General features: G+C 39.4%; 1 protein-coding gene across 2 annotated transcripts in view; it reads left to right on the top strand.

Moving 5' to 3' along the window:
• The first annotated feature begins 1,676 nt into the window (after nt 1-1,676).
• Nucleotides 1,677-25,945, top strand: part of ATAD2B (ATPase family AAA domain containing 2B) — a 145,537-nt gene continuing 121,268 nt past the window's right edge. For both annotated transcript variants that reach the window (XM_007455492.1, XM_007455491.1), the window contains exons 1-2: nt 1,677-2,249; nt 23,071-23,222. In XM_007455492.1, the coding sequence (XP_007455554.1) occupies nt 2,034-2,249; nt 23,071-23,222 (368 nt within the window). In that variant the 5' untranslated portion in view covers nt 1,677-2,033. The remainder of the gene's footprint in view (nt 2,250-23,070; nt 23,223-25,945) is intronic.

Genomic DNA, 25,945 nt, shown 5'->3' with positions numbered 1-25,945 from the left:
TGCTTGAATTAGAGGTCTGTGTCTCATTCTTTCTTTCTTTCCTTCCTTCCTTCCTCCTTCCCTCTCTTTCTTTCTTTCGTTTGGCTGGCACAGCATGTGGGAATATTAGTTCCCCAACCAGGGATTGAACCTGTGCTGCCTGCTTTGGGGGCTGGGAGTCTTAGCCACTGGACGGCCAGGGAAGTCCCTCTGCCTTATTCTTTCTAATCACATGGCTCTGCAGCTTACTGGTTCCTTGCCTATCTCCATTCCCTCCTTGTCTGTGACCTCTTTGAGGGCCAGAACTATGTTGTTTTCAAAAAATCTCCATTTCCTGGCCTGACAGAGTATCTAACAGCGATTGGGGTTAGAATAAACATTTGGTGTTAGTAAATGGTATAGGTTATCATAACCTGAATAACAATCTGGCTTTCTCAATTTAGGACTACAAATACAAACACAGAAGAAAGCACACAAGTCCTTTGTGTGCTAATTTGCATACCATACACCCCTTCAGGACACTTCAAATACTACTTAAAGCCAGCCACTTTCTGCAGGAAATGAAATTGTTTACCCTGTTCAATGATCTCATAGGTAATTGACACAGGAAAACTCAGGTCTTCCATTATGAGGTCTCCACACCCAAAGAGGCCGGTTTTAAATTGTGGGGGAAGTGTTCTGGGGAGGGTGTGGTATGCAAATTAGTGTAAGAGGGACTTGTCTGCTTTCCTGGAATCTATTCTGATTCCCCAACAGAAAAACTATTTCCATTCCCATTGCATTATGCAGTTTTGTTGACCAACTGGGAGCTTGGATGGGTGGAATTTCTAATTTTGACGCAGCTTGTTGATTTTTACAGCACTATTCTTGAGTCTTCAACTTTTCTTAGCGAGGCAATTTTTGGAAATGAACATAACTCTACTTACAGCATAGCTTTTCATATTAATTGCGTCCCTTAATCTTTTTCTTTGAAAGTTAAATCACACATTTTATATCTTTGTATTCAGCTTTTTGTATTCTTAATTCGTGCGCGGGCGGGGCAGCAGTGCTAAAAGGAGGCTTTTAGTACGAAGAATTCACTCTTCGTGACTGCGTCTTAGGTCTGACTAAGGTTATACAAATCGTCAGTGCCTTGCTTTGTTTAAAGAGGCAGGGTTCTAGCGTTTGCTCTTTCTTAAGCTTATCGTGTGCCAGATACGGCACAGATATATTTTATCTCAGTTATCATTCACATTTTTACAGCCGTGAAAAGTACAACTCAGGTTCAGGGTCTTGCCTTGGGTATCCCTGGGATTCCAACTCAGGTCACCGCGCCCTCGTCTTCACCGGTCCCCCTCCATCCCCCACCTTTTCGGGTAGTTCCTCGCTCCATCGAGGCCACCTGGGATGATGCCGGGGGTGCGGGGGTAGTCGGTCCTGGCAGGCTACGAATATTCCACCACCGACTACACCGCGCTAGCTAGTCCCGCGCATTCTGGTTTTTCCCATCCCCCCACTTCCTAGGCGGCCGCCAGACCTGGAAACCATAGAGCTGAAACAGCCCAGAGCGTCCCTTCCTTGGCCGCCAAGCGCTGACGGCGCGCCGTTGGGCGGGGCCTCCTGGCGGGGCGGGGGAAGAGGAGGGAGAGCCGGCAAGGGAAAGGCTGGCCGGCCTTGCAGCGCCCCGCAGCGGCCAAGTCGGAAGAGGTCTTGTCGGCCCTGCGGCGCTGGAGCCCTGACGCACGGAGCTCGAGAGCGAGAACGGGAGAGAAAGGGGTAGAAATGGCGGCTCCGCTTGGCTCCCGCTGAGTAGGTTGAAGCCGGCGGAGGGTCTGAGCTCTTGGCCTGGAACATCGCTCCCGTCTCCCGCTGTCTGCCTTCGTACGCCGACTTCCCTTCCTCTGCCCTACCCTCGCCTGTCCTCGTCTGCGCTGCGCAGAGTCCGGGTCGTCTTGTCTTTCCCGGCCCGGCTCCACTAGCCCTAACTGCCCGGCAGGCGGGCCGGCCTTCCTCGGCTCTCCCCGGCGCGGCGGGCGCCGCGGGCGCGGCGTGGACCCCGTCCTCCTGGCTGGACCATGGTGAACACCCGGAAAAGCTCTCTGCGCCTTCTCGGATCTAAGTCGCCTGGGCCCGGGCCTGGGCCTGGGGCCGGAGTAGAGCCTGGGGCGACCGGAGGCAGCAGCCATTTCATCTCCTCTCGGACCCGCTCCTCCAAGACCCGCGCTGCCAGCTGCCCCGCCGCCAAGGCCGGGGGAAGCGGCGGCGCCGGCGTCGCTCTGGATGAGGCCCGGGTAAGAGCGCGGCAGCCCGAGTCCGGAGGCTTGCGAGTCGGCCCGGCCGCCGGGGCTTTGTCTGGCCGGGTTGGGGCAATAAGCCTCCAGTGGAGACCGCTCGGGCGGCCGGAGACCGGGTCTGCGGGTGCGTTGGAGGATGGCAGCCGGCTAGGTAGGGCCACGACAGTTTTGCTGGACCCGCTCTTTTGTGTAAAGAACAGGACTTGAGTCCAGGGGAGAGGGCTATGGAGGGGGGGGTGTCTTTTCGGGGACATTAGAACAGCCTGCTTTCCGTGTCCTTGTCCTGCCTGAGAGGGGAATTCTAGGGGAGCAAGAGCGAAGGGCCATAGTTCCCGGGTGGAAGGGTTGGAGAGGAGAAGTGAAAGTTTTATGCGGTGTCAAACCCTTCCTGTAAGTGTGTGAGCTCCTGCCGGTGTCTAACTCCAGCTTACTCTCAAACTGTTTGGGGGTGGTTCAAGTTTGTGAGGAAGTGAACGGAGAGCTCCAGTTGGCAGCCAGGCAGGGATGGTGAAAAAAGTTTGGAGCTGCTCTGACACCAACTTTAAAAACAAAATCAACACTATCGCCTCTCCAGGCAGGAGCTATCAAACGTGATGTTTAGCTGGAGAATCAGCCAGCCAGCGAACCAGGGTTCTAGTAGGGACTCGGTAGAGCTTTTGAGTAGAGCCTTTAGGTCACAAAAGCGGCACGTCGAAAGAAACGTGTCGAATATTATTGATAGTAGGCACTGTCATCTCCAAATTGTTTGGTGTCTTGGATGTCTCCATTTTTGCTTTGCGAATAGTTTATAAAAGGTGAATTAACACCATCGTCCTACTACTGCGAAAGTGACATTTGAAGAAGACCGGTGATGATTTAGTTTTTTTTTTTTTAAAGTGGTAGATCTTGAAATTTATTACAGGGTAAGGCTCTAAGCTAGCACGTATGTTTTATCACTTTAAAGGAATTGATAAGGTTGTGTTATGAGATTGGTTAAGAATTCAGAAAAGAGTGTTGCTTCTGTCTAGAGAGAGGCTAATTTTCTAAGAGTAATTTGACTGGAACTTGTTCATTTAACATAGTCCTTTAAATCCACATCATTTTGTTATTCTTAGGGGAGGAAAGCAATATTTCATTTTCTGTAGGGGTCTACAAGATTATATTGGCATACAAATACAAATTATGTACACATTATATTAAATACAAATTATAAATACAAATTATTTTTTTCTCTGTATCTCATACTGTTTTGACACTAATCAGAATGAACCAAGGAAAATACAATAGACATATTTTACTGTACTTGTCTGAAATATGTTGTATCTTTGAAAATATAATTGGCCTTTATTTTGCTAAAAATCTGGAAAATATTTTAAAAATTGCTTTATGAGTAGACTTATTTTGGAGCTTATAGCTAGCTCTCTTAGGTTGAATAAGAAAGCTAAATCTGAAAGTTGTGCAAACTATTCAGAATAATTATTCTGAAAGCTAGACTTTCTGTAGAAATTATTGCAAACATGTACAAGCTTACTGACTTTATGAAGCTAACATATATTTTAAAATAAAAGTAATTTAAGAAGTGTTTGTCCTGTATCCTTAAGGACAAATAAAATATTTAGAGCGTAAGCATTTAATTGTATAATGCTATGAATGCCTAGCCTATTAGAGCAGTGTCTCGTTTATGTGAATCAATTAGCTCATCTGTCACTGATCATTTTGTGGTCCCGTTTTTGAATTCATGGATATTATGCTGTCCTTACCCCCTGAGGAATAAGGTGAGGTAATTTGTCAAGCAGCTGTTATGGAGATGTTAAAAGGCAAGGAATCAATAATCTAATGTAGAAATGAACATGTGGTAGCTTTTCAATTGCTAGGAGAATGAAAGATATTAGAGCTCTTTCTAGAAGGATACTAATGAAACTTTGTTTCAAAGATCTTTTTAAAATGTATTAAAAGACCATGAACAACAGGCCAGTGGAGATTTACTTTGAAACATTTGTTTTTCAGTTTTAAGAAGGTTGGTATTTTGACCCTAGTAGATGATGGAATGATCTAATTGCTTTCTCCCAGAAATTTAAGAGATTTACTAATCCTATGTTGTGATTGGTCCTTTAGAAGAACAGAAGTTATAATTCTGAATTTAAGTTTATGTATATTTATGAAGCCAGCTGTATATTTCCTTGTTGTATATTTCTGAAATGGGTTGATTTGAGTTTGGTAAGCTCTTGCTTTCAAGTTTGTTTTATGTTACAAGAATTTAGCACTCCTGGTTCACCCTTTCTGGTGTACCTAAAGGCACCCTCTGTGTCTGTGGTGTCTTAGACATTTGCTGTCATCTGTAAAGACTTATTTGGTGGAAAATGGGGTTGCTCATGCCGTTGCTTTAGGAGACTGTTATTTTTGTAGGAAGAAATGTATTCCTCTTGATACCATATAAATTGAAGAGGTTCCCCTTTTTCTATTTTTGTGTGATATTCTTCACTTAACAGTTGATGCTGATTTCCACCTACCCCCTGGCCCTGACTCTTTTTAGACTATTTCATCCACTGTGTCTAGAGACATTTTATTTGCTCTAAAAAGCCTTAGGACCACGATCTGTCATAGCTTTGCTTTCCCCCCAAGTGTGTGTAGGGTGGGGAAATACACACATGATACATTCTGTAGGTTATTGGAATGATTTTTTGTGCCTATACTTTAATGTCAAGTTGACTTGTGCTCTGCAGTTAGTTGTATAATAATTACTGCTATATATTGATACTTGGCTTTTTTGTTTAACATGTATAAAACTTCACCTCTTTTAGGTTAATCTAAACGTCAGTAATTAGCATTTATTTGCTTCACCTAAGAGTCACTCTCAGCAAACTAATACTGTAGTCACAGAACCGGAAAGCGGTCTGAAAATATTTCAACTCTTTTTCTACCTCTTGTAGGCCTGTTTGTTGGTACTTTTGGCTTGTCACTAGCTTTTTGTATTTTTTGAGCCTTTTTGAATCCACATCTTAGTTGAATCAAAATACATATTTTAAGTAACTTTATAGGTAAATTTGATTTTTGATTTTATTTTTAGAAAATAACCTCTCAATCCTTCTTTAATATGCTCTTTTATCATTCTATACTTATTCTTTTCCAACATTCATTCGTTTGCCAATGTAACAGAAGCAGAGTGGTGGAAATTGAGGGTTAAACATGGAAAAGAAGTCTGAGAGGGAAATGTAACCATGTATATAACTCTCAGATGAGTAGGGAAAAGTACAAGTTCCTCAGAGTAGAGCAAATTTTTCCTTATATCAGATTCATATATGGGGCTTCCCTGGTGGCACAGTGGTTAAGAATCTGCCTGCCAATGCAGGGGACATGGGTTCGAGCCCTGGTCCAGGAAGATCCCACATGCCGTGGAGCATCTAAGCCCGTGAGCCACAACTACTGAAGCCCGCGCGCCTAGAGCCCGTGCGCCACAAGAGAAGCCACTGCAGTGAGAAGCCCGCGCACCGCAACGAAGAGTAGCCTCCACTCGCCCCCCTAGAGAAAGCCTGTGTGCAGCAATGAAGACCCAACGCAGCCAAAAATAAAATAAATAAAATAAATAAATTTATATAAAAAAAGAAAATAATCTTACCTTAAAAAAAATCATATAGAACACCATATGGGTGATATTGAGTAATGTTGTAAAACAATTTCCCCATCACAGTTTTGAACCAAAGCAGCTATAGAGTTCATAGGATTATCTCCGGTATCCAACTGAAAATGCAACTTTAAAAAATTCATAGCTGATTCACTTTGTTATACAGCAGAAACTAACACAACATTGTAAAGCAGTTATACTCCAATAAAGATGTTAAAAAAAAGATAAAATAAAAAAATTAAAATGCAAAAAAAAAGAGAGGGAAATGTGAAAAAAATACTCAGTTTTTGGCCATTTCTGTAGTCCAAATATACAAACATTGCAGTTTTTTAGGTCAAGCATGAAATTTACACTTGTAGAAGTGAATGTATATTAATTCCTTAAATCATTTTCCCTGGCAAATAATCTTTTTAACCATCCTTGGATACATCCTTGATTGCATGTCTTCTAAATACCTAATTATAGATAAACCTGTAACCTCTGAAAGCTAGGTGGACAGGTGGTAGGATTAACACTTGTTATGAGAACTAAGGAGCCCAACCAGTGTCTGCACCTGATTGGGGTGTGATCCTGTCTCTTTAAGGTTCCACTTCAGAAAAGTGCCACATTACTTTGAATTGTATTTGGTATTTCTTTTTGGACATACATAATGAAGTTTGATTTCTTGATATTTGGGTTTTTGATCTTGTACTAGGAATACTTTATATTTCTGTTATGTCTCTGTGCTGGGGGAGGATTTTGTGAAAAATGAGTAAAAAGCATATGGAATTTTGGATTAAAAGTTCTATGGAAGTACAGAGTTAGGGGGAAAAACATATATAAAATGTGTTAACTTTATTTAAATATGAGCTAGACAGTTTTTAGAAAGGTAAGTATTGTGTGTGGCTTATATCAAACAATAGAAAAGTTATCTGTTAAAATTAATAGGCTGTGATTTGTATTAGCTTTTAGATACTTTGAGTATATGCTGTAAGATTCTGAACTTCAGATGCTTTTGAACTGTGAGTATTTTGGTATAAGGTTTTTTTTTTTCATTTTTAGATTATTATTGTAGTTTGATCTGGAGGTAGAATATACACCTTTGGTTAAAGTCTTTCTCTCCTAGACTCTTCTATTAGAGTAGGCTGTAAGCTCCCTGGGACCAGCCACTATATCTTACTTTCTTCCTGACTGCTGCATTCCCAGGGCCCAGTGCATCATCTGGCATATAGAAGATGCTTAATAAATATTGATACTTGTTAAATGAATGAATGAATAGCATATTAAGGAGCCGATCTAGTATGTGAAAATTGTGTTGATTGGACTCTGAGAATAGAGGGTAAATAAACCATAGCCCCTACCTTCAGAGCTCTAAGTATGCACACGGTATACACGTGAGAAATTATTAACAGTATAAATCAGTTCAAGATAGGGGCCAGGGCTTCCCTGGTGGCGCAGTGGTTGAGAGTCTGCCTGCTGATGCAGGGGACATGGGTTCGTGCCCTGGTCCGGGAAGATCCCACATGCCGCGGAGTGGCTAGGTCTGTGAGCCATGGCCGCTGAGCCTCTGCGTCTGGAGTCTGTGCTCCGCAACAGGAGAGGCCACAACAATGAGAGGCCCGCGTACCGAAAAAAAAAAAAAGTCTGAAAAAGTGAAGAAGGATGCCATTGTACAGTCGCAAAATAGTGTACGCACTGTGTATAGACAGATTTTTACTAGACTATCTGGAGTTGTGGTGTCTAGTATTGAGACTGGAAGTATGAACAGTAGCCTATAGGGATATGAAATATAGGACAGTGATTTTTCAGTAATTGCTTTGCTGCCTGATTTCATGGGGTGCGTGTAGGCAGAGGAGCAGGCGTATCACGTAGAGACCACTCTTTGGCAATATTTTTGCTTCCCAGTATTTTAAAGATGGCTTGGGTAAAAAACCGCTATAAAATGACTAAGTCTGAGGCCTTGTGGTCTCCAGTGTACTTGTGCTGCCATCTTTCCCTCTGCTTGGTGATACTGATTTATCAGTGTGTACATTTATTTTCTGCTCTAGGAATCTATTTATCTCTGGGGTAGATAAGTATTTTCCATTTGTAAAAAATGTTTCGTACTTTAAACCTGTTGAAAAGACATTATATGGTATATTTATATATGATGATACATACTACTGATTAAATATGTTTCGCGTTATTAGTTTCTATCTGTATTCTAGGACCCAAATTGGGATCTCTGAAACAGTGGTGCTTCAGATACCCTTAGAATGAAATATTCTTTAATCTTGCCAGATAAGAACTTGGAAGTCATTGAGTTTAACTTTTGGTAGTGAGACTTGCTTATTCCTTTGTTCTTTCATTTAATCAATAAATATTTATCAACCAGCTACTACGTTAAAGTGTTAAGTGCCATGTAGACAAACATATTGTCTCTTTGGTTCATTGTTATAGGGCTGCCATGTTGCAAAAGTCAAGGAGGCACCATTCACACTATAGTCTGTGTTACTGGCTCCCCCTGGAATTGTGCAATACACTCCTTGTATGTTACATACTGCAATTCAATGCCCAGAAGTGGAATAGAGTATATGTGTACTTAAATATTATCTCTAGATTTGTTGTTCTGGTCTCCATTTTTGGAGTAGTGTACAGGAGTTCCTATATCCCTACACCCCTGCCAGTATTTGTAAATATCTAGCTTTTTAATTGCTTTTCTTTGATTATCAGTGAGAATGGGCAACTCTTTATGTCCTAGTAATTTTTTTTTTTTAATTTTATTTTGGTTGTGTTGGGTCTTAGTTGGGGCTGGCAGGCTCCTTAGTTGCGGCATGTGTGCTCCTTAGTTACGGCCGGCGGGCTCCTTAGTTGTGGCATGCAAACTCTTAGTTGTGGCACGCATGTGGGATCTAGTTCCCTGACCAGGGATCGAACCCGAGTCCCATGCATTGGACGGTGGATTCTTAACCACTGCGCCACCAGGAAAGTCCCTGTCTATAGTAATTCTTTAAAAAATTTCTTCATCTTTAAAATGCTTGTTAATTGTTTTCTACTGGAGTTGCTATTTTTGTCATGTTTTCCAAGAGTATTATAGATCAGTGGCTTTTAACCTTTTTTTGTCCCATAGTAAGGGATACTTTTTATGTTGTGATGCTATACACACATACAGTTTTACTTTTACTGTTTAGGTCTTTGATTTATTTTATTCATTCTACTAGACAACCTATACTTCGTAGCGCCACTTTATAGTATACCATGTTCCCATATATATTCTGCTTTGATCTCTGTATTCTTTTTTGTTGGTTTATTTATTCTTACGGCAGTATCATACTGTTTCTGTGACTGTGGTTTTGAGGTATGTCTTAATATCCTAAAAGGCAAGTTCTTCCTCTTTGTTATTTTCAAAGTTGACTTACATAGTCAAAGATTTTGGTATATATTTCCAGTTAAGATTATGGACTTCCTTTAAAGATCCAACTAGAATTTTGACTTTTTTAAAAAAATATTTACTTATTTTATTTATTTTCCTTTCTTCCTTCCTTCCTCCCTCCCTCCCTTCCTTCCTTCATCCTTTCTTTCTTTCTTTCTTCTCTCCCTCCCTCCCTCCCTTCTTTCTTTCTTTCTTCCTTCCTTCCTTCCTTTCTTGTTGCATCGGGTCTTAGTTGCGGCACGCGGGCTCTTTGTTATAGCGTGCGGGCTTCTCCCTAGTTGTTGTGTGTGAGCTTCCCTCTAGTTGTGGTGCGTGGGCTCCAGGGTGCATGGGCTCTGTAGTTTGCGGCACGCAGGCTCTCTCCGTGAGGCGCGTGAGCTCAGTCGTTGTGGTGTGTGGGCTTAGTTGCCCTGCGGCATGTAGGATCTTAGTTCCCTGACCAGGGATCGAACCTGCATCCCCTGCATTGGAAGGCGCATTCTTTACCACTGGACCATCAGGGAAGTCCCATAGAATTTTGATTTAGAAATTTAAAATTTAAAATTTAAATTTTTATTTTGTTTATTTAATTTGGCCGCTCTGTGTGGCTTGTGGGATTTTTGTTCTTCCACCAGGGATTGAACCCGGGCCCTTGGCAGTGAAAACATGGAGTCCTAACCACTGAAGCACCAGGGAATTCCCCCAACTAGAATTTTGATTGGGAATGTTTTTGAATTCCTAGATTAATTTACAGAGAATCGACACCTTCATATTAAGTTGTCCATGAGCAAGGAACAGCTCTCACATAGCATAGTTTGCATATTTTTCTTGTGGAATTTGATGCTTTTTTTGGTGACCTAATATATTGTCAGTTTTGGTAAACATTCTTTGTGTGCTTGGGAAAAATGTATATATTCTATTAGATGTAGAAAAACGAAATATATATATATATATATAAGTATATATGATGGAAAACATTGAGATGGAAAAATATTACAGTGTGAATTTATTGATTGTTCAGATACTCAAATATCCAGTTTTGTCCCTTATTAAGATTCTACCTAGGGAGTTCCCGGGTGTCCTAGTGGTTAGGACTCTGGGCTTTCACTGCCATGGCCTGGGTTCAATCCCTAGTTGGGGAACTGAGATCCTGCAAGCCGCAGGGTGTGGCTGGGAAAAAAAAAAGATTCTACCTAATTTTTTTATTGTTCAGATACTTCTGGTATACATATACATATATATGTATATATTACATAAACTTTTAATTTTAGAATAGTTTGTAATTTTCTTCCTTTTTTTTAAAAGATTATTTATTTATTTTTGGCTGCGTCAGGTCTTAATTGTGGCACGTGGGATCTTCGTTGAGGCATGCAGGATCTTTTGTTTTGGCTGGCAGGCTTCTCTCAAGTTGTGGCTTGTGGGTTTTCTCTTCTCTAGTCGTGGCGTGCAGACTGGGCGGGTGGGCTCTGTAGTCTGCAGCACGCAGGCTCTATAGTTGAGACGCGTGAGCTCAGTGTTTGTGGTGTGCGGGCTTAGTTGCCCCATGGGATGTGGGATCTTAGTTCCCTGACCAAGGACTGAACCTGTGTCCTCTGCATTGCAAGGCGGATTCTCTACCACTGGACCACCAGGGAAGTCCCTCTGATTTTCTTCTTGCTTTATTCTTTGATCTATTAGTTATCTAAAAGTATATTGTTTACTTTTCCAAATTGTTGGGCATTTATTTTCTAATTACCTTTTTGGTATTTACTTCCAGTTTAATACTCCTGTGCTCAGAGAACATATTCTATATGATTTATTTTATTTTATTTTTTAAAATTTTGTGGGCTCCCTGGTGGCACAGTGGTTGAGAGTCCGCCTGCCGATGCAGGGGACGCGGGTTCGTGCCCTGGTCTGGGAAGATCCCACATGCCTTGGAGTGGCTTGGACCGTGAGCCATGGCCGCTGAGCCTGCGCGTCCGGAGCCTGTGCTCCGCAACGGGAGAGGCCACAACAGTGAGAGGCCCGCGTACCGCAAAAAAAAAATTGTATTGGAGTATAGTTGATTTACAGTATTGTGTTTTCCATATGATTTTGATCTTTTGAAATTTGTTATGACTTATTTTTGTCACCCTGTTTATGGTTAGTTTTGGTAATTGTTCCACGTACACTTGAAAAGAATGTGAATTCTGCCATCGGAGGTCCAGTGTTACAGATATGTCCACTAGACCATGTTTGTGCATCTTCTGGATTTAAAGTTTTTTCCTTCTTGTGTGTGTGTGTGTGTGTGTGATTGCTCTTAAGACCTAAATGTCTATTAACTCTTTTCTTAAAAAAATTGTATTTCCTCTAACCACATACTCTTTAACATACTCTTGTAATGTTCTACCTCCCTTCTTACCCTGTATTGTCTAGAATTTTTGTTCTGACTTTTTTATGTGTATAAGTACTTTTTCTTTTTGTTGGAGTTTTTTCCAATAACAATAAATTTCAGTAAGGTACCAGTTTATCTTACTATTTATGTCTTTGCATTATTATTCTGTATTTATTTCTCTTCTTTGTGAATGCTTCCTCCAAGAATATTTTCAGTCTGGGACTTTTTGTGACAAACTTTCTGAGGCATTACATGCCTGAGAATATTTTCATTATGCTCTTTAATTTAATTTAAATGAATTTAATTCATTTAATTTAAATGAAAACTTGGCTTGATACAAAATTCTAGGTCCAGTACTTTAAGAATGTTACTTTATTGTCATCTTGTATCCAGTGTTACTGTTGAAGTTTGATGTTTGTCTGATTCTTTTGTAGGTGTTCTTTCTCTTTTGAAACTTTGTAGAATTTTTTGGTCTTATTTTCCATAAATTTTACTGTATTTTAGGCGTGGGTTTTTCCATCACTCTCTTGTTTGGCAATCTTAGATCTGTCTGCGGTTTTTCATCTATTTGATTGTGGTAAATTTATTTCTTAATGGTAATCTAAAATTATTATTATTTCTTCAACTATTCTCTCTCTTTTTCATTCCTTCTGGAACTCATTTTATTCAGATGTTGGCACCTAGAAAAATTTTGTCTCTAAACTGATAATAAAGCAAACTTTTTAAAGCACTTTTGATGGCATGCTGGAGAACTTTACTGATAGTTATTTGAGTAAACAAGACTTGGTGCTTCTTGTTGCAGACCTCTGTTGACCATTTGGTACCTGTGTGTCAAGTGGCCCACTTGTCAGGGGATAAAGCCTTGCAGTTGCTCGATGAAAGTTCATTTCCTTTACAACTTAGTAACATCCTTTATCTAACGCATACTTCAGTGCTCACACTTAGGGTGAGTGTTGCAGTTGTGTACTTGATTGTGCAAGTTAAGGGAATCTACTTTTAAAAAACAAAACTGGGCTTTCCTGGTGGCGCAGTGGTTGAGAGTCCCCCTGCCGATGAAGGGGACACGGGTTCGTACCCCGGACCGGGAAGATCCCACATGCCGCGGAGTGGCTGGGCCCGTGAGCCATGGCCGCTGAGCCTGCGCGTCCGGAGCCTGTGCTCCGCAACGGGAGAGGCCACAACAGTTAGAGGCCCCCGTACCGCAAAAAAAAAAAAACCCCAAAACAAAAAACACACAAAACTAAGCCCTGGTGCAGAGCTATACCTCCTTAATAAGTGACACATTATAATAATTTAAAATGTGTATATAGAGACAGTAAGAGAAACTTCTTTGAGATGTGCAAACAAGAGAGAAACTGGTGCGGGGTGGCTTCTATGTTAAAATTTTGAAAGTATTTTAAATTAATTTAAAAATTTAATTTAGTTTTCATTTTTTAGTTATTACTCTTCTATTTAAGTCTCCAAGTTTATTAGATGGGAGAATTGAGGAGAAATGATAGTTGTCCAAGACCATATGATTTTTTTTTTTTGACCATATGATTTTAAAGGCAACAATTCAACTGGAAATGGAAGTGTCTGTCTTTAATTCTTTAATATCTGTTGAGTTCCAGACACTGAAGATAAAGGAGTACACAAGACTCTTAACCTCAGCTCCTTGGCAAAATATTTTTATTTAAAAATTATGAAATCAGTATTTCAAATAATATGGAAGTGCACAGAAAAAGGGAGGACTTTCCCCATCTCCCATAATTCCTCTAGCTCGTTCTTCCTAGGGATAATCACTGTTAAAGCTGGCATACGTCTTTCCAGACCATTGCACATGTATGTATGGGTTATTTATAAGTGTATGTGTGTATGCATATATAACAGTAATAATAATAATAATAATTATTATTATTTTTGACTGCACCACTCAACTTTCAGGATCTTAGTTCCCCGACCAGGGATCGGAACCCTTGGCCCCTGCAATGGAAGCACGGAGTCCTAACCACTGGACCGCCAGGGAATTCCCTATATGTGTATACTTTTAACAGAAATAGAATCATACCTTATATACTATTTATGATAGTTAATTTTTCTACTTAACTGTATCATGTACATTCTTTCATATCTGTACTTCTTGCTGGCTTTTTAACATTTTGTTGTATCATTACACCATCCCTTTAACTTTTCCCTATTGATTCACAGTTACGTTGTCTCCATGTTTTTAATATTATAAATAATGTCACATAAAATGACCTTTCTCTCTTAGGCAAAGTGGAAATAAATACTGAGTCAAAGGTATACTGTACTTTAAATTTTTATAGGTTTTGCCGAATTGTTCTATAAATAGGCTAAACCAGTATGCACTCCTCTCCCCAGTACTCTCAGCACTGTTAAGTTTTTATGTACCTTTTACTGGCCGATTTAAGGAGTTAGGATTTAAATTTTTTGAAGGGCAGAGTGTTTAATCATCAAGTATCTTTAGTATCTAACGCAGTAACAGGTGTTAATAAATTTTGTTTGTGGAAGGAATGGATCCCTGAAGATAATTAATAAGCTTATGAAATTATGTTAATACTACAAAGCCAAACAAGTATCCTTACTTGAGACTGTATCCACTGTCAGGCTGCAGGTGTAATATTTGTTACTTATACTTCTTCACCTGGTTCTAACAATCTTATGAGGTAAATAGTAGTTTTTGAATTACAGTGGTAGTGCTGCAATATAAGACTGGTTCTGTCTAACTTTTAAGTCTGTGGCATTTTTCAGTATGCCTATTGTCTATTTGTCATTAAAAAATTTTTTTTTTTTATTATTTGTTTTTGGCTGCTTTGGGTCTTTGTTGCTGCGCATGAGCTTTCTCTAGTTGCGGCGAGTGGGGGCTACTCTTTGTTGTGGTGCGCAGGCTTCTCATTGTGGTGGCTTCTCTTGTTGCAGAGTGTGGGCTCTAGGGCGCACGGGCTTCAGTAGTTGTGGCACGTGGGCTCAGTAGTTGTGAAGCAGGGCCCTCTCTGCTCCTTGGCATGTGGGATCTTCTCTGACCAGGGATCGAACCCATTTCCCTTGCATTGCCAGGTGGATTCTTAACCACTGCGCCACGGGGAAGTCGCTCTTTGTCATTTTAAGTAATGTAATATTTTCAGGTAAAAGAATTATCTTCCAGGAAGAAAAATGCAGTTGAAACTATAATAGGCTATTTTTATCTTTTTACAACTCCTCAGCTCACTTCTGTATATTTTTTTCCCTTTCTGTATTCTTTCATGATGATTGTTTAGAAATATTAAACTAGTAGGCCATTGCTCTTGGGATATTTGAGGAAATTTTAGTACATTTTGTGTGCCTGAAGTTTTAGGACTTTGTAGAATAGTACTGGCTCTAAGAAAATAAACAGCAGTGTGAGTTTTGTTTCCTGAAGTCATGGTAACTGCTGCCTCTGTGAATTCTTTTTACAAATGAAAGAAAAAGAAATTGACTGAACTTCTAAGCTCTCATGAAAACAGGAGTAAGTATTTTTAAGAAAGGTAGAAAAAAAGCCTGTCTTATAAAGGAAATGGGAAAAGATTGATTGCACCCATATACTTTCTGATCTAATCTGTTGGTGGTTCCTATTCTGTTTTTTCTTGTCTCTCGAGGATCTTTTTCTCATCATTTATCTTGCTCTTTTTTTTTTTTTTTGGCCTTGATGTGTAGCTTGTAGGATCTTAGTTCCCCAACCAGGGATTGAACCCAGCATTGAGAGTGCCAAGTTCTAACCCATGGACCGCCAGGGAATTACCCTCTTTAAAATTTTATTGTATTTTATTCTCTTCTGTGGTTCCTTTTCTTCTGTTTACAAGAATCCAGGTCTTCTTTTAAAAAAAGAAAATCCTTCACTGCCTTCTTTGACTTTGTAACCTCTTTAAGCCTATTATCTTAGTCTTCTTAATTCTGACACATAAGAGTAGCTCTAGTTTATCAGCTCTACATTCTTACCACTCACTGGGTTCTTCACTTAGTGATTTCCACCTCAGCATTTTGCAGAAATTGCCATTATCAGAAGTTACAGTGACCTCCTAATTACCAATCCACATGTTTATCAGCTTTCATCCTGTTTAGTCTTTTTGTTTTTTAAATTTAATTAATTTATTTACTTTTTTTTTTTTTTGTGGTACGCGGGCTGTGTTTTGGCTGTGTTGGGTCTTCATTGCTGTGTTGGGTTTTCATTGCTGGGCACGGGCTTTCTGTAGTTGCCATGAGCGGGAGTCTACTCTTTCTTGCAGTGTGCGGGTTTCTCATTGCGGTGGCTTCTCCGTGTTGCAGAGCACAGGCTCTAGGGCACATGGGCTTCAGTAGTTGTGGCATGTGGGCTCAGTAGTTGTGGCACACAGGCCTAGCTGCTCCGTGGAATGTGGGGTCTTCCTGGACCAGGGCTTGAACCCGTGTACCTTGCATTGGCAGGTGGATTCTTAACCGCTGCACCACCAGGGAAGCCCCATTGTTTAGTCTTTTTGTAACCAACTTCCACTCCCCGTGTTTGAGTGAGACACTGTATTTTTCTTTAGTTTATATGAGATCCTTTCTGCTTATCCCTTTAATGTAGGCATTTTTTAAAGGTTTTGACTTTTTTTTCTTTTTTTTTTGCGGTACGCGGGCCTCTCACTGTTGTGGCCTCTCCTGTTGCGGAGCACAGGCTCCGGACGTGCAGGCTCAGCGGCCATGGCTCACGGGCCTAGCCACTCTGCAGCATGTGAGATCTTCCCGGACCTGAGCATGAACCCGTGTTCCCTGCATCGGCAGGCAGACTCTCAACCACTGCGCCACCAGGGAAACCCAAGGTTTTGACTTTTGCCCTCTTGTTTTTTATTCTATATATTATTACCTGTGACGCTTTTATTACAATTTCATATCTATCTCTAGTCCTCACGTCACTCTGTCTCGGAACTGCATTTCTGATAGTCTGATACACATCTCCCTAGATTTGTGGCCAGAATTCTAAACCTTATTTTCAAAATTGGAATTCACTGTTACATTTCTCCCGACAACATATGCCTCCCGTCCCCCCACCTTCCTCCATAGCTCCTAAAACACAAAATCCACTTTTTACACCTGCCCAGTCTTTATTTTGAATATTGGTATTACTAATATTTTAGTTATTCAGCTTTATGTAATAAATTTCTTATTTTCTACTTTTACAATTCTATATGAGGCCATCATCAAGACTTGAATTAATCTGTTGGTCTGCTAATTCACTTATTTCCTTGAATTTTTCATCTTTTAATGCTGTACTTGGGTACATTCTTTTTGTCTTTACATTGAAGTACAGGTTCTGGCTTTCTAACAAATTGTGATCTGGGCAGGAAGCCTTCCCTGAAAACCAGGGCAGCATAAATTCTTCTCTCTTTTATTATTTTCAACTTCTTTTACCTATTTTTACAAGATTTATGGTAGAATAGTGTTCAGTATTTGTGGTAGCTGATAAGTATGGTTTAAGAAACTCTGAAGACACTATTACTCTTACACTTCTCTTGGAAGTTATCTCATCCTTGAATCATGTTCCTCTGACCATTCTATGTGTTACATTACTGTTACAAAATAAAGTCCACGTGATTTATGATGTCTTCCTTCATCTCTGTTAGCAGTTATCATTTTTTGCTTTCAGAGAATTGTGTATTTCTATTATAGTACTTAGTATAATATGCCGTATATCATTACTGTGACTGTGAACTCAGCAGATTGTGTATTGGGTTGTAAGTAGGTTTTACTCTTTTTTTTACCATCCCCCCCCAACCCCCATGTCTATGTACCCAGTAGGTCCTTATGTACCATCCCCCCCCAACCCCCATGTCTTATGTACCCAGTAGGTCCAAATGTTTGTTAAATGAAATTATTCCCTTAGTTTGAGATGCCTTTCCTGCTCGTGGATTGTAATCACTCTGACACATATTGCTAAATGACTGTGGGTAGGTTGCATAATCTCTCTTAAATATTTTTGTCCTGAAACTGGCAACGCCTTCCCTCAAAGGGTTAGGTTATAATTAACTACTAAAATGCTTTGAAGATGTTAAAGTTGAGCATTATGATCATCCTATTAAAGGTGAACTGTTAGTATCAGGTTTGTAGGTAAAAACTTTCCCAAAGCTTGAAGTTAATTAAATGGTGTTGAAGTAATTATTTTGTAGTATTTACATTTTGGTTATTTGCTTTATTTAAATCCCTGTATTTCTTTGCTTTATTTAAATCCCTGGAGTCTTTTGTAATGCTATTTATTCTGAGGTCTCTGTCACTGAGCCAAGTCACGACTGAAACCCTTTCATTGTAAGAGTGGTACAGTAGTGCAGTGCAGCAGTTAGGATGATGTGTGTCATATTATACTTGAACTGTTTTATATGCCAGAGGTCCTCAGACTTTCGTGTACTAAGAATCATTTAGAGGCCCTCATTTAAAATATGCCACCTCCAGAACTCTAGTTTAGCAGGTTATGTTTGTTTAATGAGAAGTCAGGTGCTTTATGATTCAGTTAGTATGTGGACAGCACTTTGAGAGACACTCCTGAATGCAACTGTAAAAAGCCAGTACAACATGAGAGAATGAGTAATAAACAAACACAAACTCATTTAAATCAATATTCAAAGAGTTATATAATAACTCACATTATTTAAAAAATGGCTGGACTTCAAATATTTTACTATTTTGTCTTTAATTCAATAAGTACATAGTACTTATTCTCAGAGTGTGTTTGTGAAACTTCAGTACCTACAGATGCTCCATGAAAAAAGAGCTTGATCAAATAAGCTTGTGAAATGTTATATACTGTCTTCCATATTTAGAGCTATACTGAATGTTAACTTTTTTTTTTTTTGACGGCACCTCGCGGCATGTGGGGTCTTAGTTCCCTGACCAGGGATTGAACCCAAGCCCCTTGCAGTGGAAGCCTGGAGTCTTAACCACTGGACTGCCAGGGAAGTCCCTGCATATTAACATATTAAAGACTATTACAAGTCCTGAAGCAAAAACCTTGGACCTCATTGTTTCTCAAATTTATTTGTCCATGAGCCTTCCTTTGTTTCTCCTAATAATTTCTGTTAATTTACAGAACAAACTTGGGAAAGTCTTGCCTTTTTTTTTTTCTTGGTATTGTGTGGAATTAAAAAGAAGTAGGGTATTTTTTGTAATTAAAGAACTTAAAATCTTGCTTTTTTTTATAATTAAAGAACTTAAAATCTTGCTTGAATGTCAAGACTTGGATGTGACACTTTAAAGATGGTAAATAGGCGGCTTCCCTGGTGGCGCAGTGGTTGAGAGTCCACCTGCTGATGCAGGGAACATGGGTTCGTGCCCCGGTCTGGGAAGATCCCACATGCCGCAGAGCGGCTGGGCCCATGAGCCATGGCTGCTGAGCCTGCGCGTTTGGAGCCTGTGCTCCGCAACGGGAGAGGCCACAACAGTGAGAGGCCCGCGTACCGCCAAAAAAAAAAAAAAAAAAAGATGGTAAATATATAATGCTAAATTGAATATAATTAAGTGCCAAAATGTAGAGTTGCAGCTAGCAGAGGGAAAAAGGTCAATTTAGGTTAGAGTCTTCAGGTAAGATTTTGAGGGACAGATGGGTCTTGAAGGATGAGTGGTGAGGTTTGATTAGGAGTAATGCTGGCCTGGACTATCTAAATTGGTAAAGTAGTTTACAGGTATCAGTTTCTTTATTCACAAATATGTCTTAGCTTAGAACATATGACAGTGCTTCCTCAGTGACTTATTTGTTGAGTATGTTATATAGTAATGCTTTTCAAACTAACGTATACAAGAATTATCTGGGGAATCTTGTCAAAAATGGTTTCTGATTGGATGGGTCATGGGTGGAGCACATTTGAAGTGACAGATGTAGAGGCTGATCAAGTCTTGGATCAGTAATTGAGTAAGATGACCTTTGAGGCACACTTTAACCTTGGTATTTTATAAATATTCTAGGGTGGAGTGTCTGAGGTAGTAGACAGAGAACAATATTAGGAATGGAAGGACCTAAATTCTAGGATTTTTTTTTTTTTCTCAAGTTCTGTCAGTCATTTGTTAGCCATATGACCTTGGGCTAGAGTTAGTTAACTTATGTCTGAGCTTCTCTGTTTACTCTGTTAAAGGGTGGGGTTGGAGAAGGCAAGGGCCTGAGGAAGTGAAATAATACAATTTTAAAAAACGAATTTCTGTGACCTCCCTGGTGGTCCAGTGGTTAAGAATCTGCCTTCCAATGCAGGGGACGCAGGTTCGATCCCTGGTTGGGGAACTAAGATCCCACATGCCATGAGGCAACTAAGCCCATGTGCTGCAACTACCAAGCCCACGCGCTCTGGAGACCGCACGCCACAACTAGAGAGAAGCCCGCATGCCTCAAACGAAGAGCCCGTGCGCTGCAGTGAAAGATCCTGTGCACCACAACTGAGACCCAACACAGCCAATAAATAAATAAATAAAGTAAAAAAAAAAAAAAAAAAAAGAAACATCCATTTCTTAAGTACATTAAGCATGTTTACTGTTAAATACTATTACATGATTGAATTGCATCTTAAATGGTTTTTCCCATCTCTACGTGGGATGGTTTGGAAGTAGCTAACTGGTTTTTCTGGGGAACTTAAACTAATAAGCGGAGGTGTATGTTACACAACTAACATGTTTATTATCCTTACTTGTAGACAGTTTGTTTGAATTTCGAATTGTTTTTTCCTTTGTGCTTTTTAGTACGAAATGTGGTCTTGTGGCTTTAAAACTAGTTCATGGTAAATTGTATTATAGCACAAAATAAAAAATTGGTCTTTTTGTGAAAAACATTTTAGTAAGTGGATATTAATTCTATAGGTTATACTTGGATACCTTTAAACATACATTGTAAGTATTTCTCATGTTTGTGAGTGGCTACATTTTGACTAATTATTTGTGTAATGTAGTTGTGTTGCTTTGGGAACATATGATACAGAAATGACATTTATGAAATGGATAGTTTTTATATGTTTTCTTTTTTTTAAATAAATTTATTATTTTTGGCTGCATTGGGTCTTCGTTGCTGCACGTAGGCTTTCTCTAGTTGCGGCGAGAGGGGGCTGCTCTTTGTTGTGGTGCGCAGGCTTCTTGTTGCGATGGCTTCTCTTGTGCAGCCCGGGCTCTAGGCACGCGGGCTTCAGTAGTTGTGGCGTGCGGGCTCAGTTGTGGCTCGTGGGCTCTAGAGCGCAGGCTCAGTAGTTGTGGCGCACGGGCTTAGTTGCTCCGCAGCATGTGGGATCTTCCCAGACCAGGGCTCGAACCTGTGTCCCCTGCATCGGCAGGCGGATTCTTAACCACTGCGCCACCAGGGAAGTCCCTATATATTTTTCTTAAAAGAAATTTGTAGCATAAAGGGAAATAACTCAAAAATGTTTAAATGGTAGTATATTGAAAATGATCATACATGCTTTTGAAATACTGATCGATAATCTTAAGTGATAAAGTATTAGCATATGAATTAAATCTTCTCTAAAGAAAAGGTAACCCTTTCCTCCACTCTCTTCCCCACCTATCCAGCATCCAAGGAATTGGGTGGCAAAGAGGAAAGCTGCTTCTCAGACAGTGACTCCCCTAATTTGAAGACATGAACCTAGGGAGGGATTAGCGGAAGCGTGTTTGATGGAGGTCTTGAGTTGAGAGATTGGTTACATTAAACAAATTAATTAATTGAAAGAGCAAATGAATAAATGTATTTGAAGATAATGGAAGCTGTGTTTCTCATTGGAAAGGACTTACAAACATAAAAAGGGAAAGTCTAGAAAGAAACTTAAGGTATGGAATTAGTTGAACGCATTGGTGTACACACATTTTTAAAATTATTATTTATGCACAGATAAAGAAATAGGTATAGATGTCTATATTTCTATGTATCTATATAAATTAATATATTTCCTAGCTTTCTTTGCTGAGAGGACTCAATAGCAGTGAAACTCCAGTAACATTGAGCATACCTAGTGCCCAGATCTTGATTTCTGAATACTATCCTTGACTAAAAGGAACCTGAGCTTAATTTCTAGGGTCAGGAGGGGAGAGTACAAGATGAGCCTACAGATTTCTTTTGTGCCAGAAAGTAAGGAAGTACTCAAAATGATGGGGACATGTCAAAAGAATATTGGAACCACTTTGAAAGGGCTCCTGATGGCCAAATCTTGTGTAATTTGAGCAAAGAAATAGAGTAATGGATTAAAACCCACAGAATAAAGTAAGAATCCACGAATCCATACTGATATAAATAAATGACTGAATGAATTAAGGAGGGTTGGGGAGGGAAAATTCTTTTTATTTATTTTTTGGTTGCGTCGGGTCTTAGTTGTGGCACTCAGGATCTTTTGTTGCGGTGTGCAGGCTTCTCTCTAGTTGTGGCACACGGGCTCATTAGTTGCAGTGCGTGGGCTTCAGAGTGAGAGGGCTTAGTTGCCTCGTGGCCTGTGGGATCCTAGTTCTTGACAAGGGATTGAACCGGTGTCCCTTGCATTGCAAGACATTCTTAACCACTGGACCACCAGGGAAATCCCAAGAAAATTCTTTAAAGTAGGATGCCAACTAAAACATATAGTAGTGATACGATTAGATGATTACCACCATGATGGTATTGGATAAAGGCAAGAGTAGTCAATGAATGCTGTGGCTAGTGGGTGGAGGTTTGTTGAGGAACAGGATATTGGTGAATTATCAGAATGATTTCACGTAAACTAATCAAATACAAAGGGAAAAATAGTGACTTTACGGTGGAGAAACCTGGCAGATACCAACTTGACTAGGTGATCAAGGTTATACCTAATGATGGGTAGGTATAGTATGCATAATATCATGTCTGTATATTCTTTCTATGAATGTTATGGCCTGACTTGGGTTACGAGGAACATCAGGTAGATGCCCACATCACAAAGGGGATGAGGAACCAAGCAGACTGATAGTCATCCTGGAAAATAAAAAGCCTATATTCTTTACAGACAAGGGCATGAAAATGGGGAAAGATTAAAGGATTGTTTCAGATAGAAGGAGACAGAGGAGATCTGATAAGTACATACAATATATGTTCCTGGTTAGGATCCTGAACCAGAAAGGAAAGAGAGACCTTGTTGGGACATTTGATAAAATTTGAATGTGTCCGTGGACTGGGTCTGTGTTATATCAATGATGATTTCCTAATTGGGAGGGTTGAATGATGCTAATATAGCAGAGTGTTCTTATTTTGGGAGTTACACACTGGAGTATTTTGGAGAGGAATGATGAATCATGTCATAAAAAGTTGTATCTACACATATTCTGTAGGCTTGAAACTATTTTAAAATAAAAACAAACTAAACATACTTTTCTGAGGATAAATTTATCTTTCTAACTTTTTTGTTTCTGTATTTATAGATTATTACATTTTGCTACACTTGTAGAGAGATTCCTTCAGTAAATGTTTATTGGTTGAATAAGCACTGTACTTTATCCAAGAATTTAAGAATTCTGTGAATTTTAATAGGATAATAAATACATTTTAAACTTTGTCTTTCAGAAAGCTGAAGTTGATGGTAGTTTAAGTGATAGCCATGTGTCTCCTCCAGCCAAACGCACTTTGAAACAACCTGATTCTGTTTGCAAAGACAAATCTAAATCACGAAGTACTGGTCAGCGAGAGGAATGGAACATATCAACTGGACAGGCCAGGTGAGAATGGAGAACTCCTATATTGTTTTTTCATGAATTATTTGATGTGATTCAGGGCTTATAATTGCTAATTTTCTTAAATTGTAAAGCCACCTGGCCAGAAACACTTATAAATTGTATTAAGCTTATTTTATAATTTCTGTATATAATTTTATTTTCTCTAAATATGCCAAAAATATATGTAGTATGTAATAGAAACTAATATTACTAAAACAATAAGAATTTTGATAGGTCTTGAATGTGCATACGTGTTTATAGTCCTGAAAATTTAAATAAAAACATATGGTTAAAATTATATTTTTTACTTGAAAATAAGATAAAATCTCCCCTTCCTAAAATTAAGTATTCCACTTGAATTGGTATACTAAAATGTAATAAAATCTAAATTAATTTTTAAAGAAATCTTTTCATCTATCTGGTTGTTTTCAACTTAAATTTGCTTTGTGTCTGTTTTGATATGTATTAGAAAACAATTTTACTCACTTAACCAAAGTAAGTGGTACTAATTTAAGGTAGATAGGATAGGTGTATACACACACTCAGAAAAGATTTAAATTTTGAGCTTAGAGTCTTTAGCTGCTTCTCTTTTTTCCAGTGTTTGATGTAGAAGTGCTGATGATGTGCCAACTGCAAACCAGAAGTAAAAGGGAATTCCCTTTTGACAATATTTTGATTTTATGTGTGTAGGTAAATTCTGGATACTCTTAGGCTTTAATGAAAATAATCTTTGCAGTTATATAGATTTTGACAGGCATTGTACATTTACTAGTCTCTAAAGAGTCTTTACCTATTTTAATATGTATTTAAAATTTTAAATTTTGCATTGTCTGGGAGTTAAGTAGATTATGTGAATCATAGCCTATTGATTTTTTTTTTTAACTTTACCATACTCCTTCATCTGTGAGATGAAACAGATCCAGATAACTATAATGATGTTACTTAAAATAAGTACAGCCCTTTAATTACACTTCTATGCTTGATCTATCTGTTATAATTTGTATCCTGTATTTATTAAATGAGTGAATCAAGCTTCTTTTTCTAGTAAATGTTCTAAAAAGTGTTCTTGTAGTGTTAAAAGTTTGACCTTTAATTGTAAGATAATTTTAACAGTTTAATTCGGGTGTAAGTCTCTGATACCTTAGATTTCCCACATCTTATCCACTCAAATCTTTTATGTAAATTAATCTTGATCATGTCTTTCATGTAAAAAGGCTTAAAATTTCTTTGAGGGGAGAGAGTTTTGCTTCCATTTAGGTACCTTAGAGTTTGATATTCCTTTAAAAAAATATTAAGTACATTTTGAATAACAAGCTTAAGAAATAATGAATACTAATAAAATTTACTGTTTTTTGTTTTTTTGGCAGGAGAATAATGTTTAGCAGTTCACACAATTTTAAAAGTTTTTTGAGTTAAACTTTCATCAAGGGATGTGATTAAGTGCTACACTGTTAGAATTAGACTCTTAGTGTTTCAGATGACCTGAAAAGAAAATGCCATTTGACCTATCAGATTCAACAGAATTGAATTTTAGGGAAACTTGTAGTTAAAGATATTTTAGATTTTGAGATAGTATGAATACAAAAATCAGGATTTATTTGAAGGCTTGTATTAATTTTTATGTCATGAACCTGAGAATCCTAAGTCCTTTATTTTGGTACTCTAAAGTCTTAAGAGCATCTAAGGTAAAATGACTTTCACAAAAGTTCTTTCACAAAAATAATTTGTTAAAATACAATTCATTGGAGGAAAATTGAATATAGGTAAGAATTAGTATTAGCTATGAAAAATAATCCTAAAGAACTTTGTTAACAACCACTATATTCTTTTTTTTAAAACAAGTTATTTATTTATTTATTTATTTAATTTATTTATGACTGTGTTGGGTCTTCGTTGCTGCGTGCGGGGCTTTCTCTAGTTGCAGCGAGCGGGGCCTACTCTTCATTGCGGTGCACAGGCTTCTCATTGCGGTGGCTTCTCTTGTGGAGCACGGGCTCTAGGCGCACGGGCTTCACTACTTGTGGCACATGGGCTAAGTAGCTGTGGCTTGCAGACTCTAGAGCACAGGCTCAGTAGTGTGGCGCACGGGCTTAGTTGCTCCGTGGCATGTGGGATCTTACTGGACCTGGGCTCAAACCCGTGTCCCCTGCATTGGATTCTTAATCATTGCGCCACAACGGAAGCCCAACAACCACTAAATTCTTTTTTTTTTTTTGCGGTATGCGGGCCTCTCACTGTTGTGGCCTCTCCCGTTGTGGAGCACAGGCTCCGGACACGCAGGCTCAGTGGCCATGGCTCACGGGCCCAGCCGCTCCGCAGCATGTGGGATCTTCCCGGGCTGGGGCACGAACCCATGTCCCCTGCATCGGCAAGCAGACTCTCAACCACTGCACCACCAGGGAAGCCCCCACTAAATTCTTTAAAGAAACTACTGTTGATTGGTGAAATAACTTATTTATTAATTTTTAAAAAAATTTTTATTAATTTATTTTTGGCTGTGTTTGGTCTTCGTTGCTGCGTGTGGGCTTTGTCTAGTTGCGGCAACCGGGGGCTACTCTTCGTTGCAGTGTGTGGGCTTCTCATTGCGGTGGCTTCTCTTGTTGCGGAGCATAGGCTCTAGGTGCGTGGGCTCAGTAGTTGTGGCACGCAAGCTCAGTAGTTGTGGCTTGTGGGCTCTGGAGTGCAGTCTCAGTAGTTGTGGTGCACAGGCTTAGTTGCTTCATGGC

Source organism: Lipotes vexillifer, unplaced genomic scaffold (genome assembly GCF_000442215.2).
Source record: "Lipotes vexillifer unplaced genomic scaffold, Lipotes_vexillifer_v1.1 scaffold131, whole genome shotgun sequence".
NCBI lineage: Eukaryota > Metazoa > Chordata > Mammalia > Artiodactyla > Lipotidae > Lipotes > Lipotes vexillifer.
The sequence above is the reverse complement of the archived record's forward strand: the minus strand, read 5'-3'. Positions and strand labels throughout refer to the sequence as shown.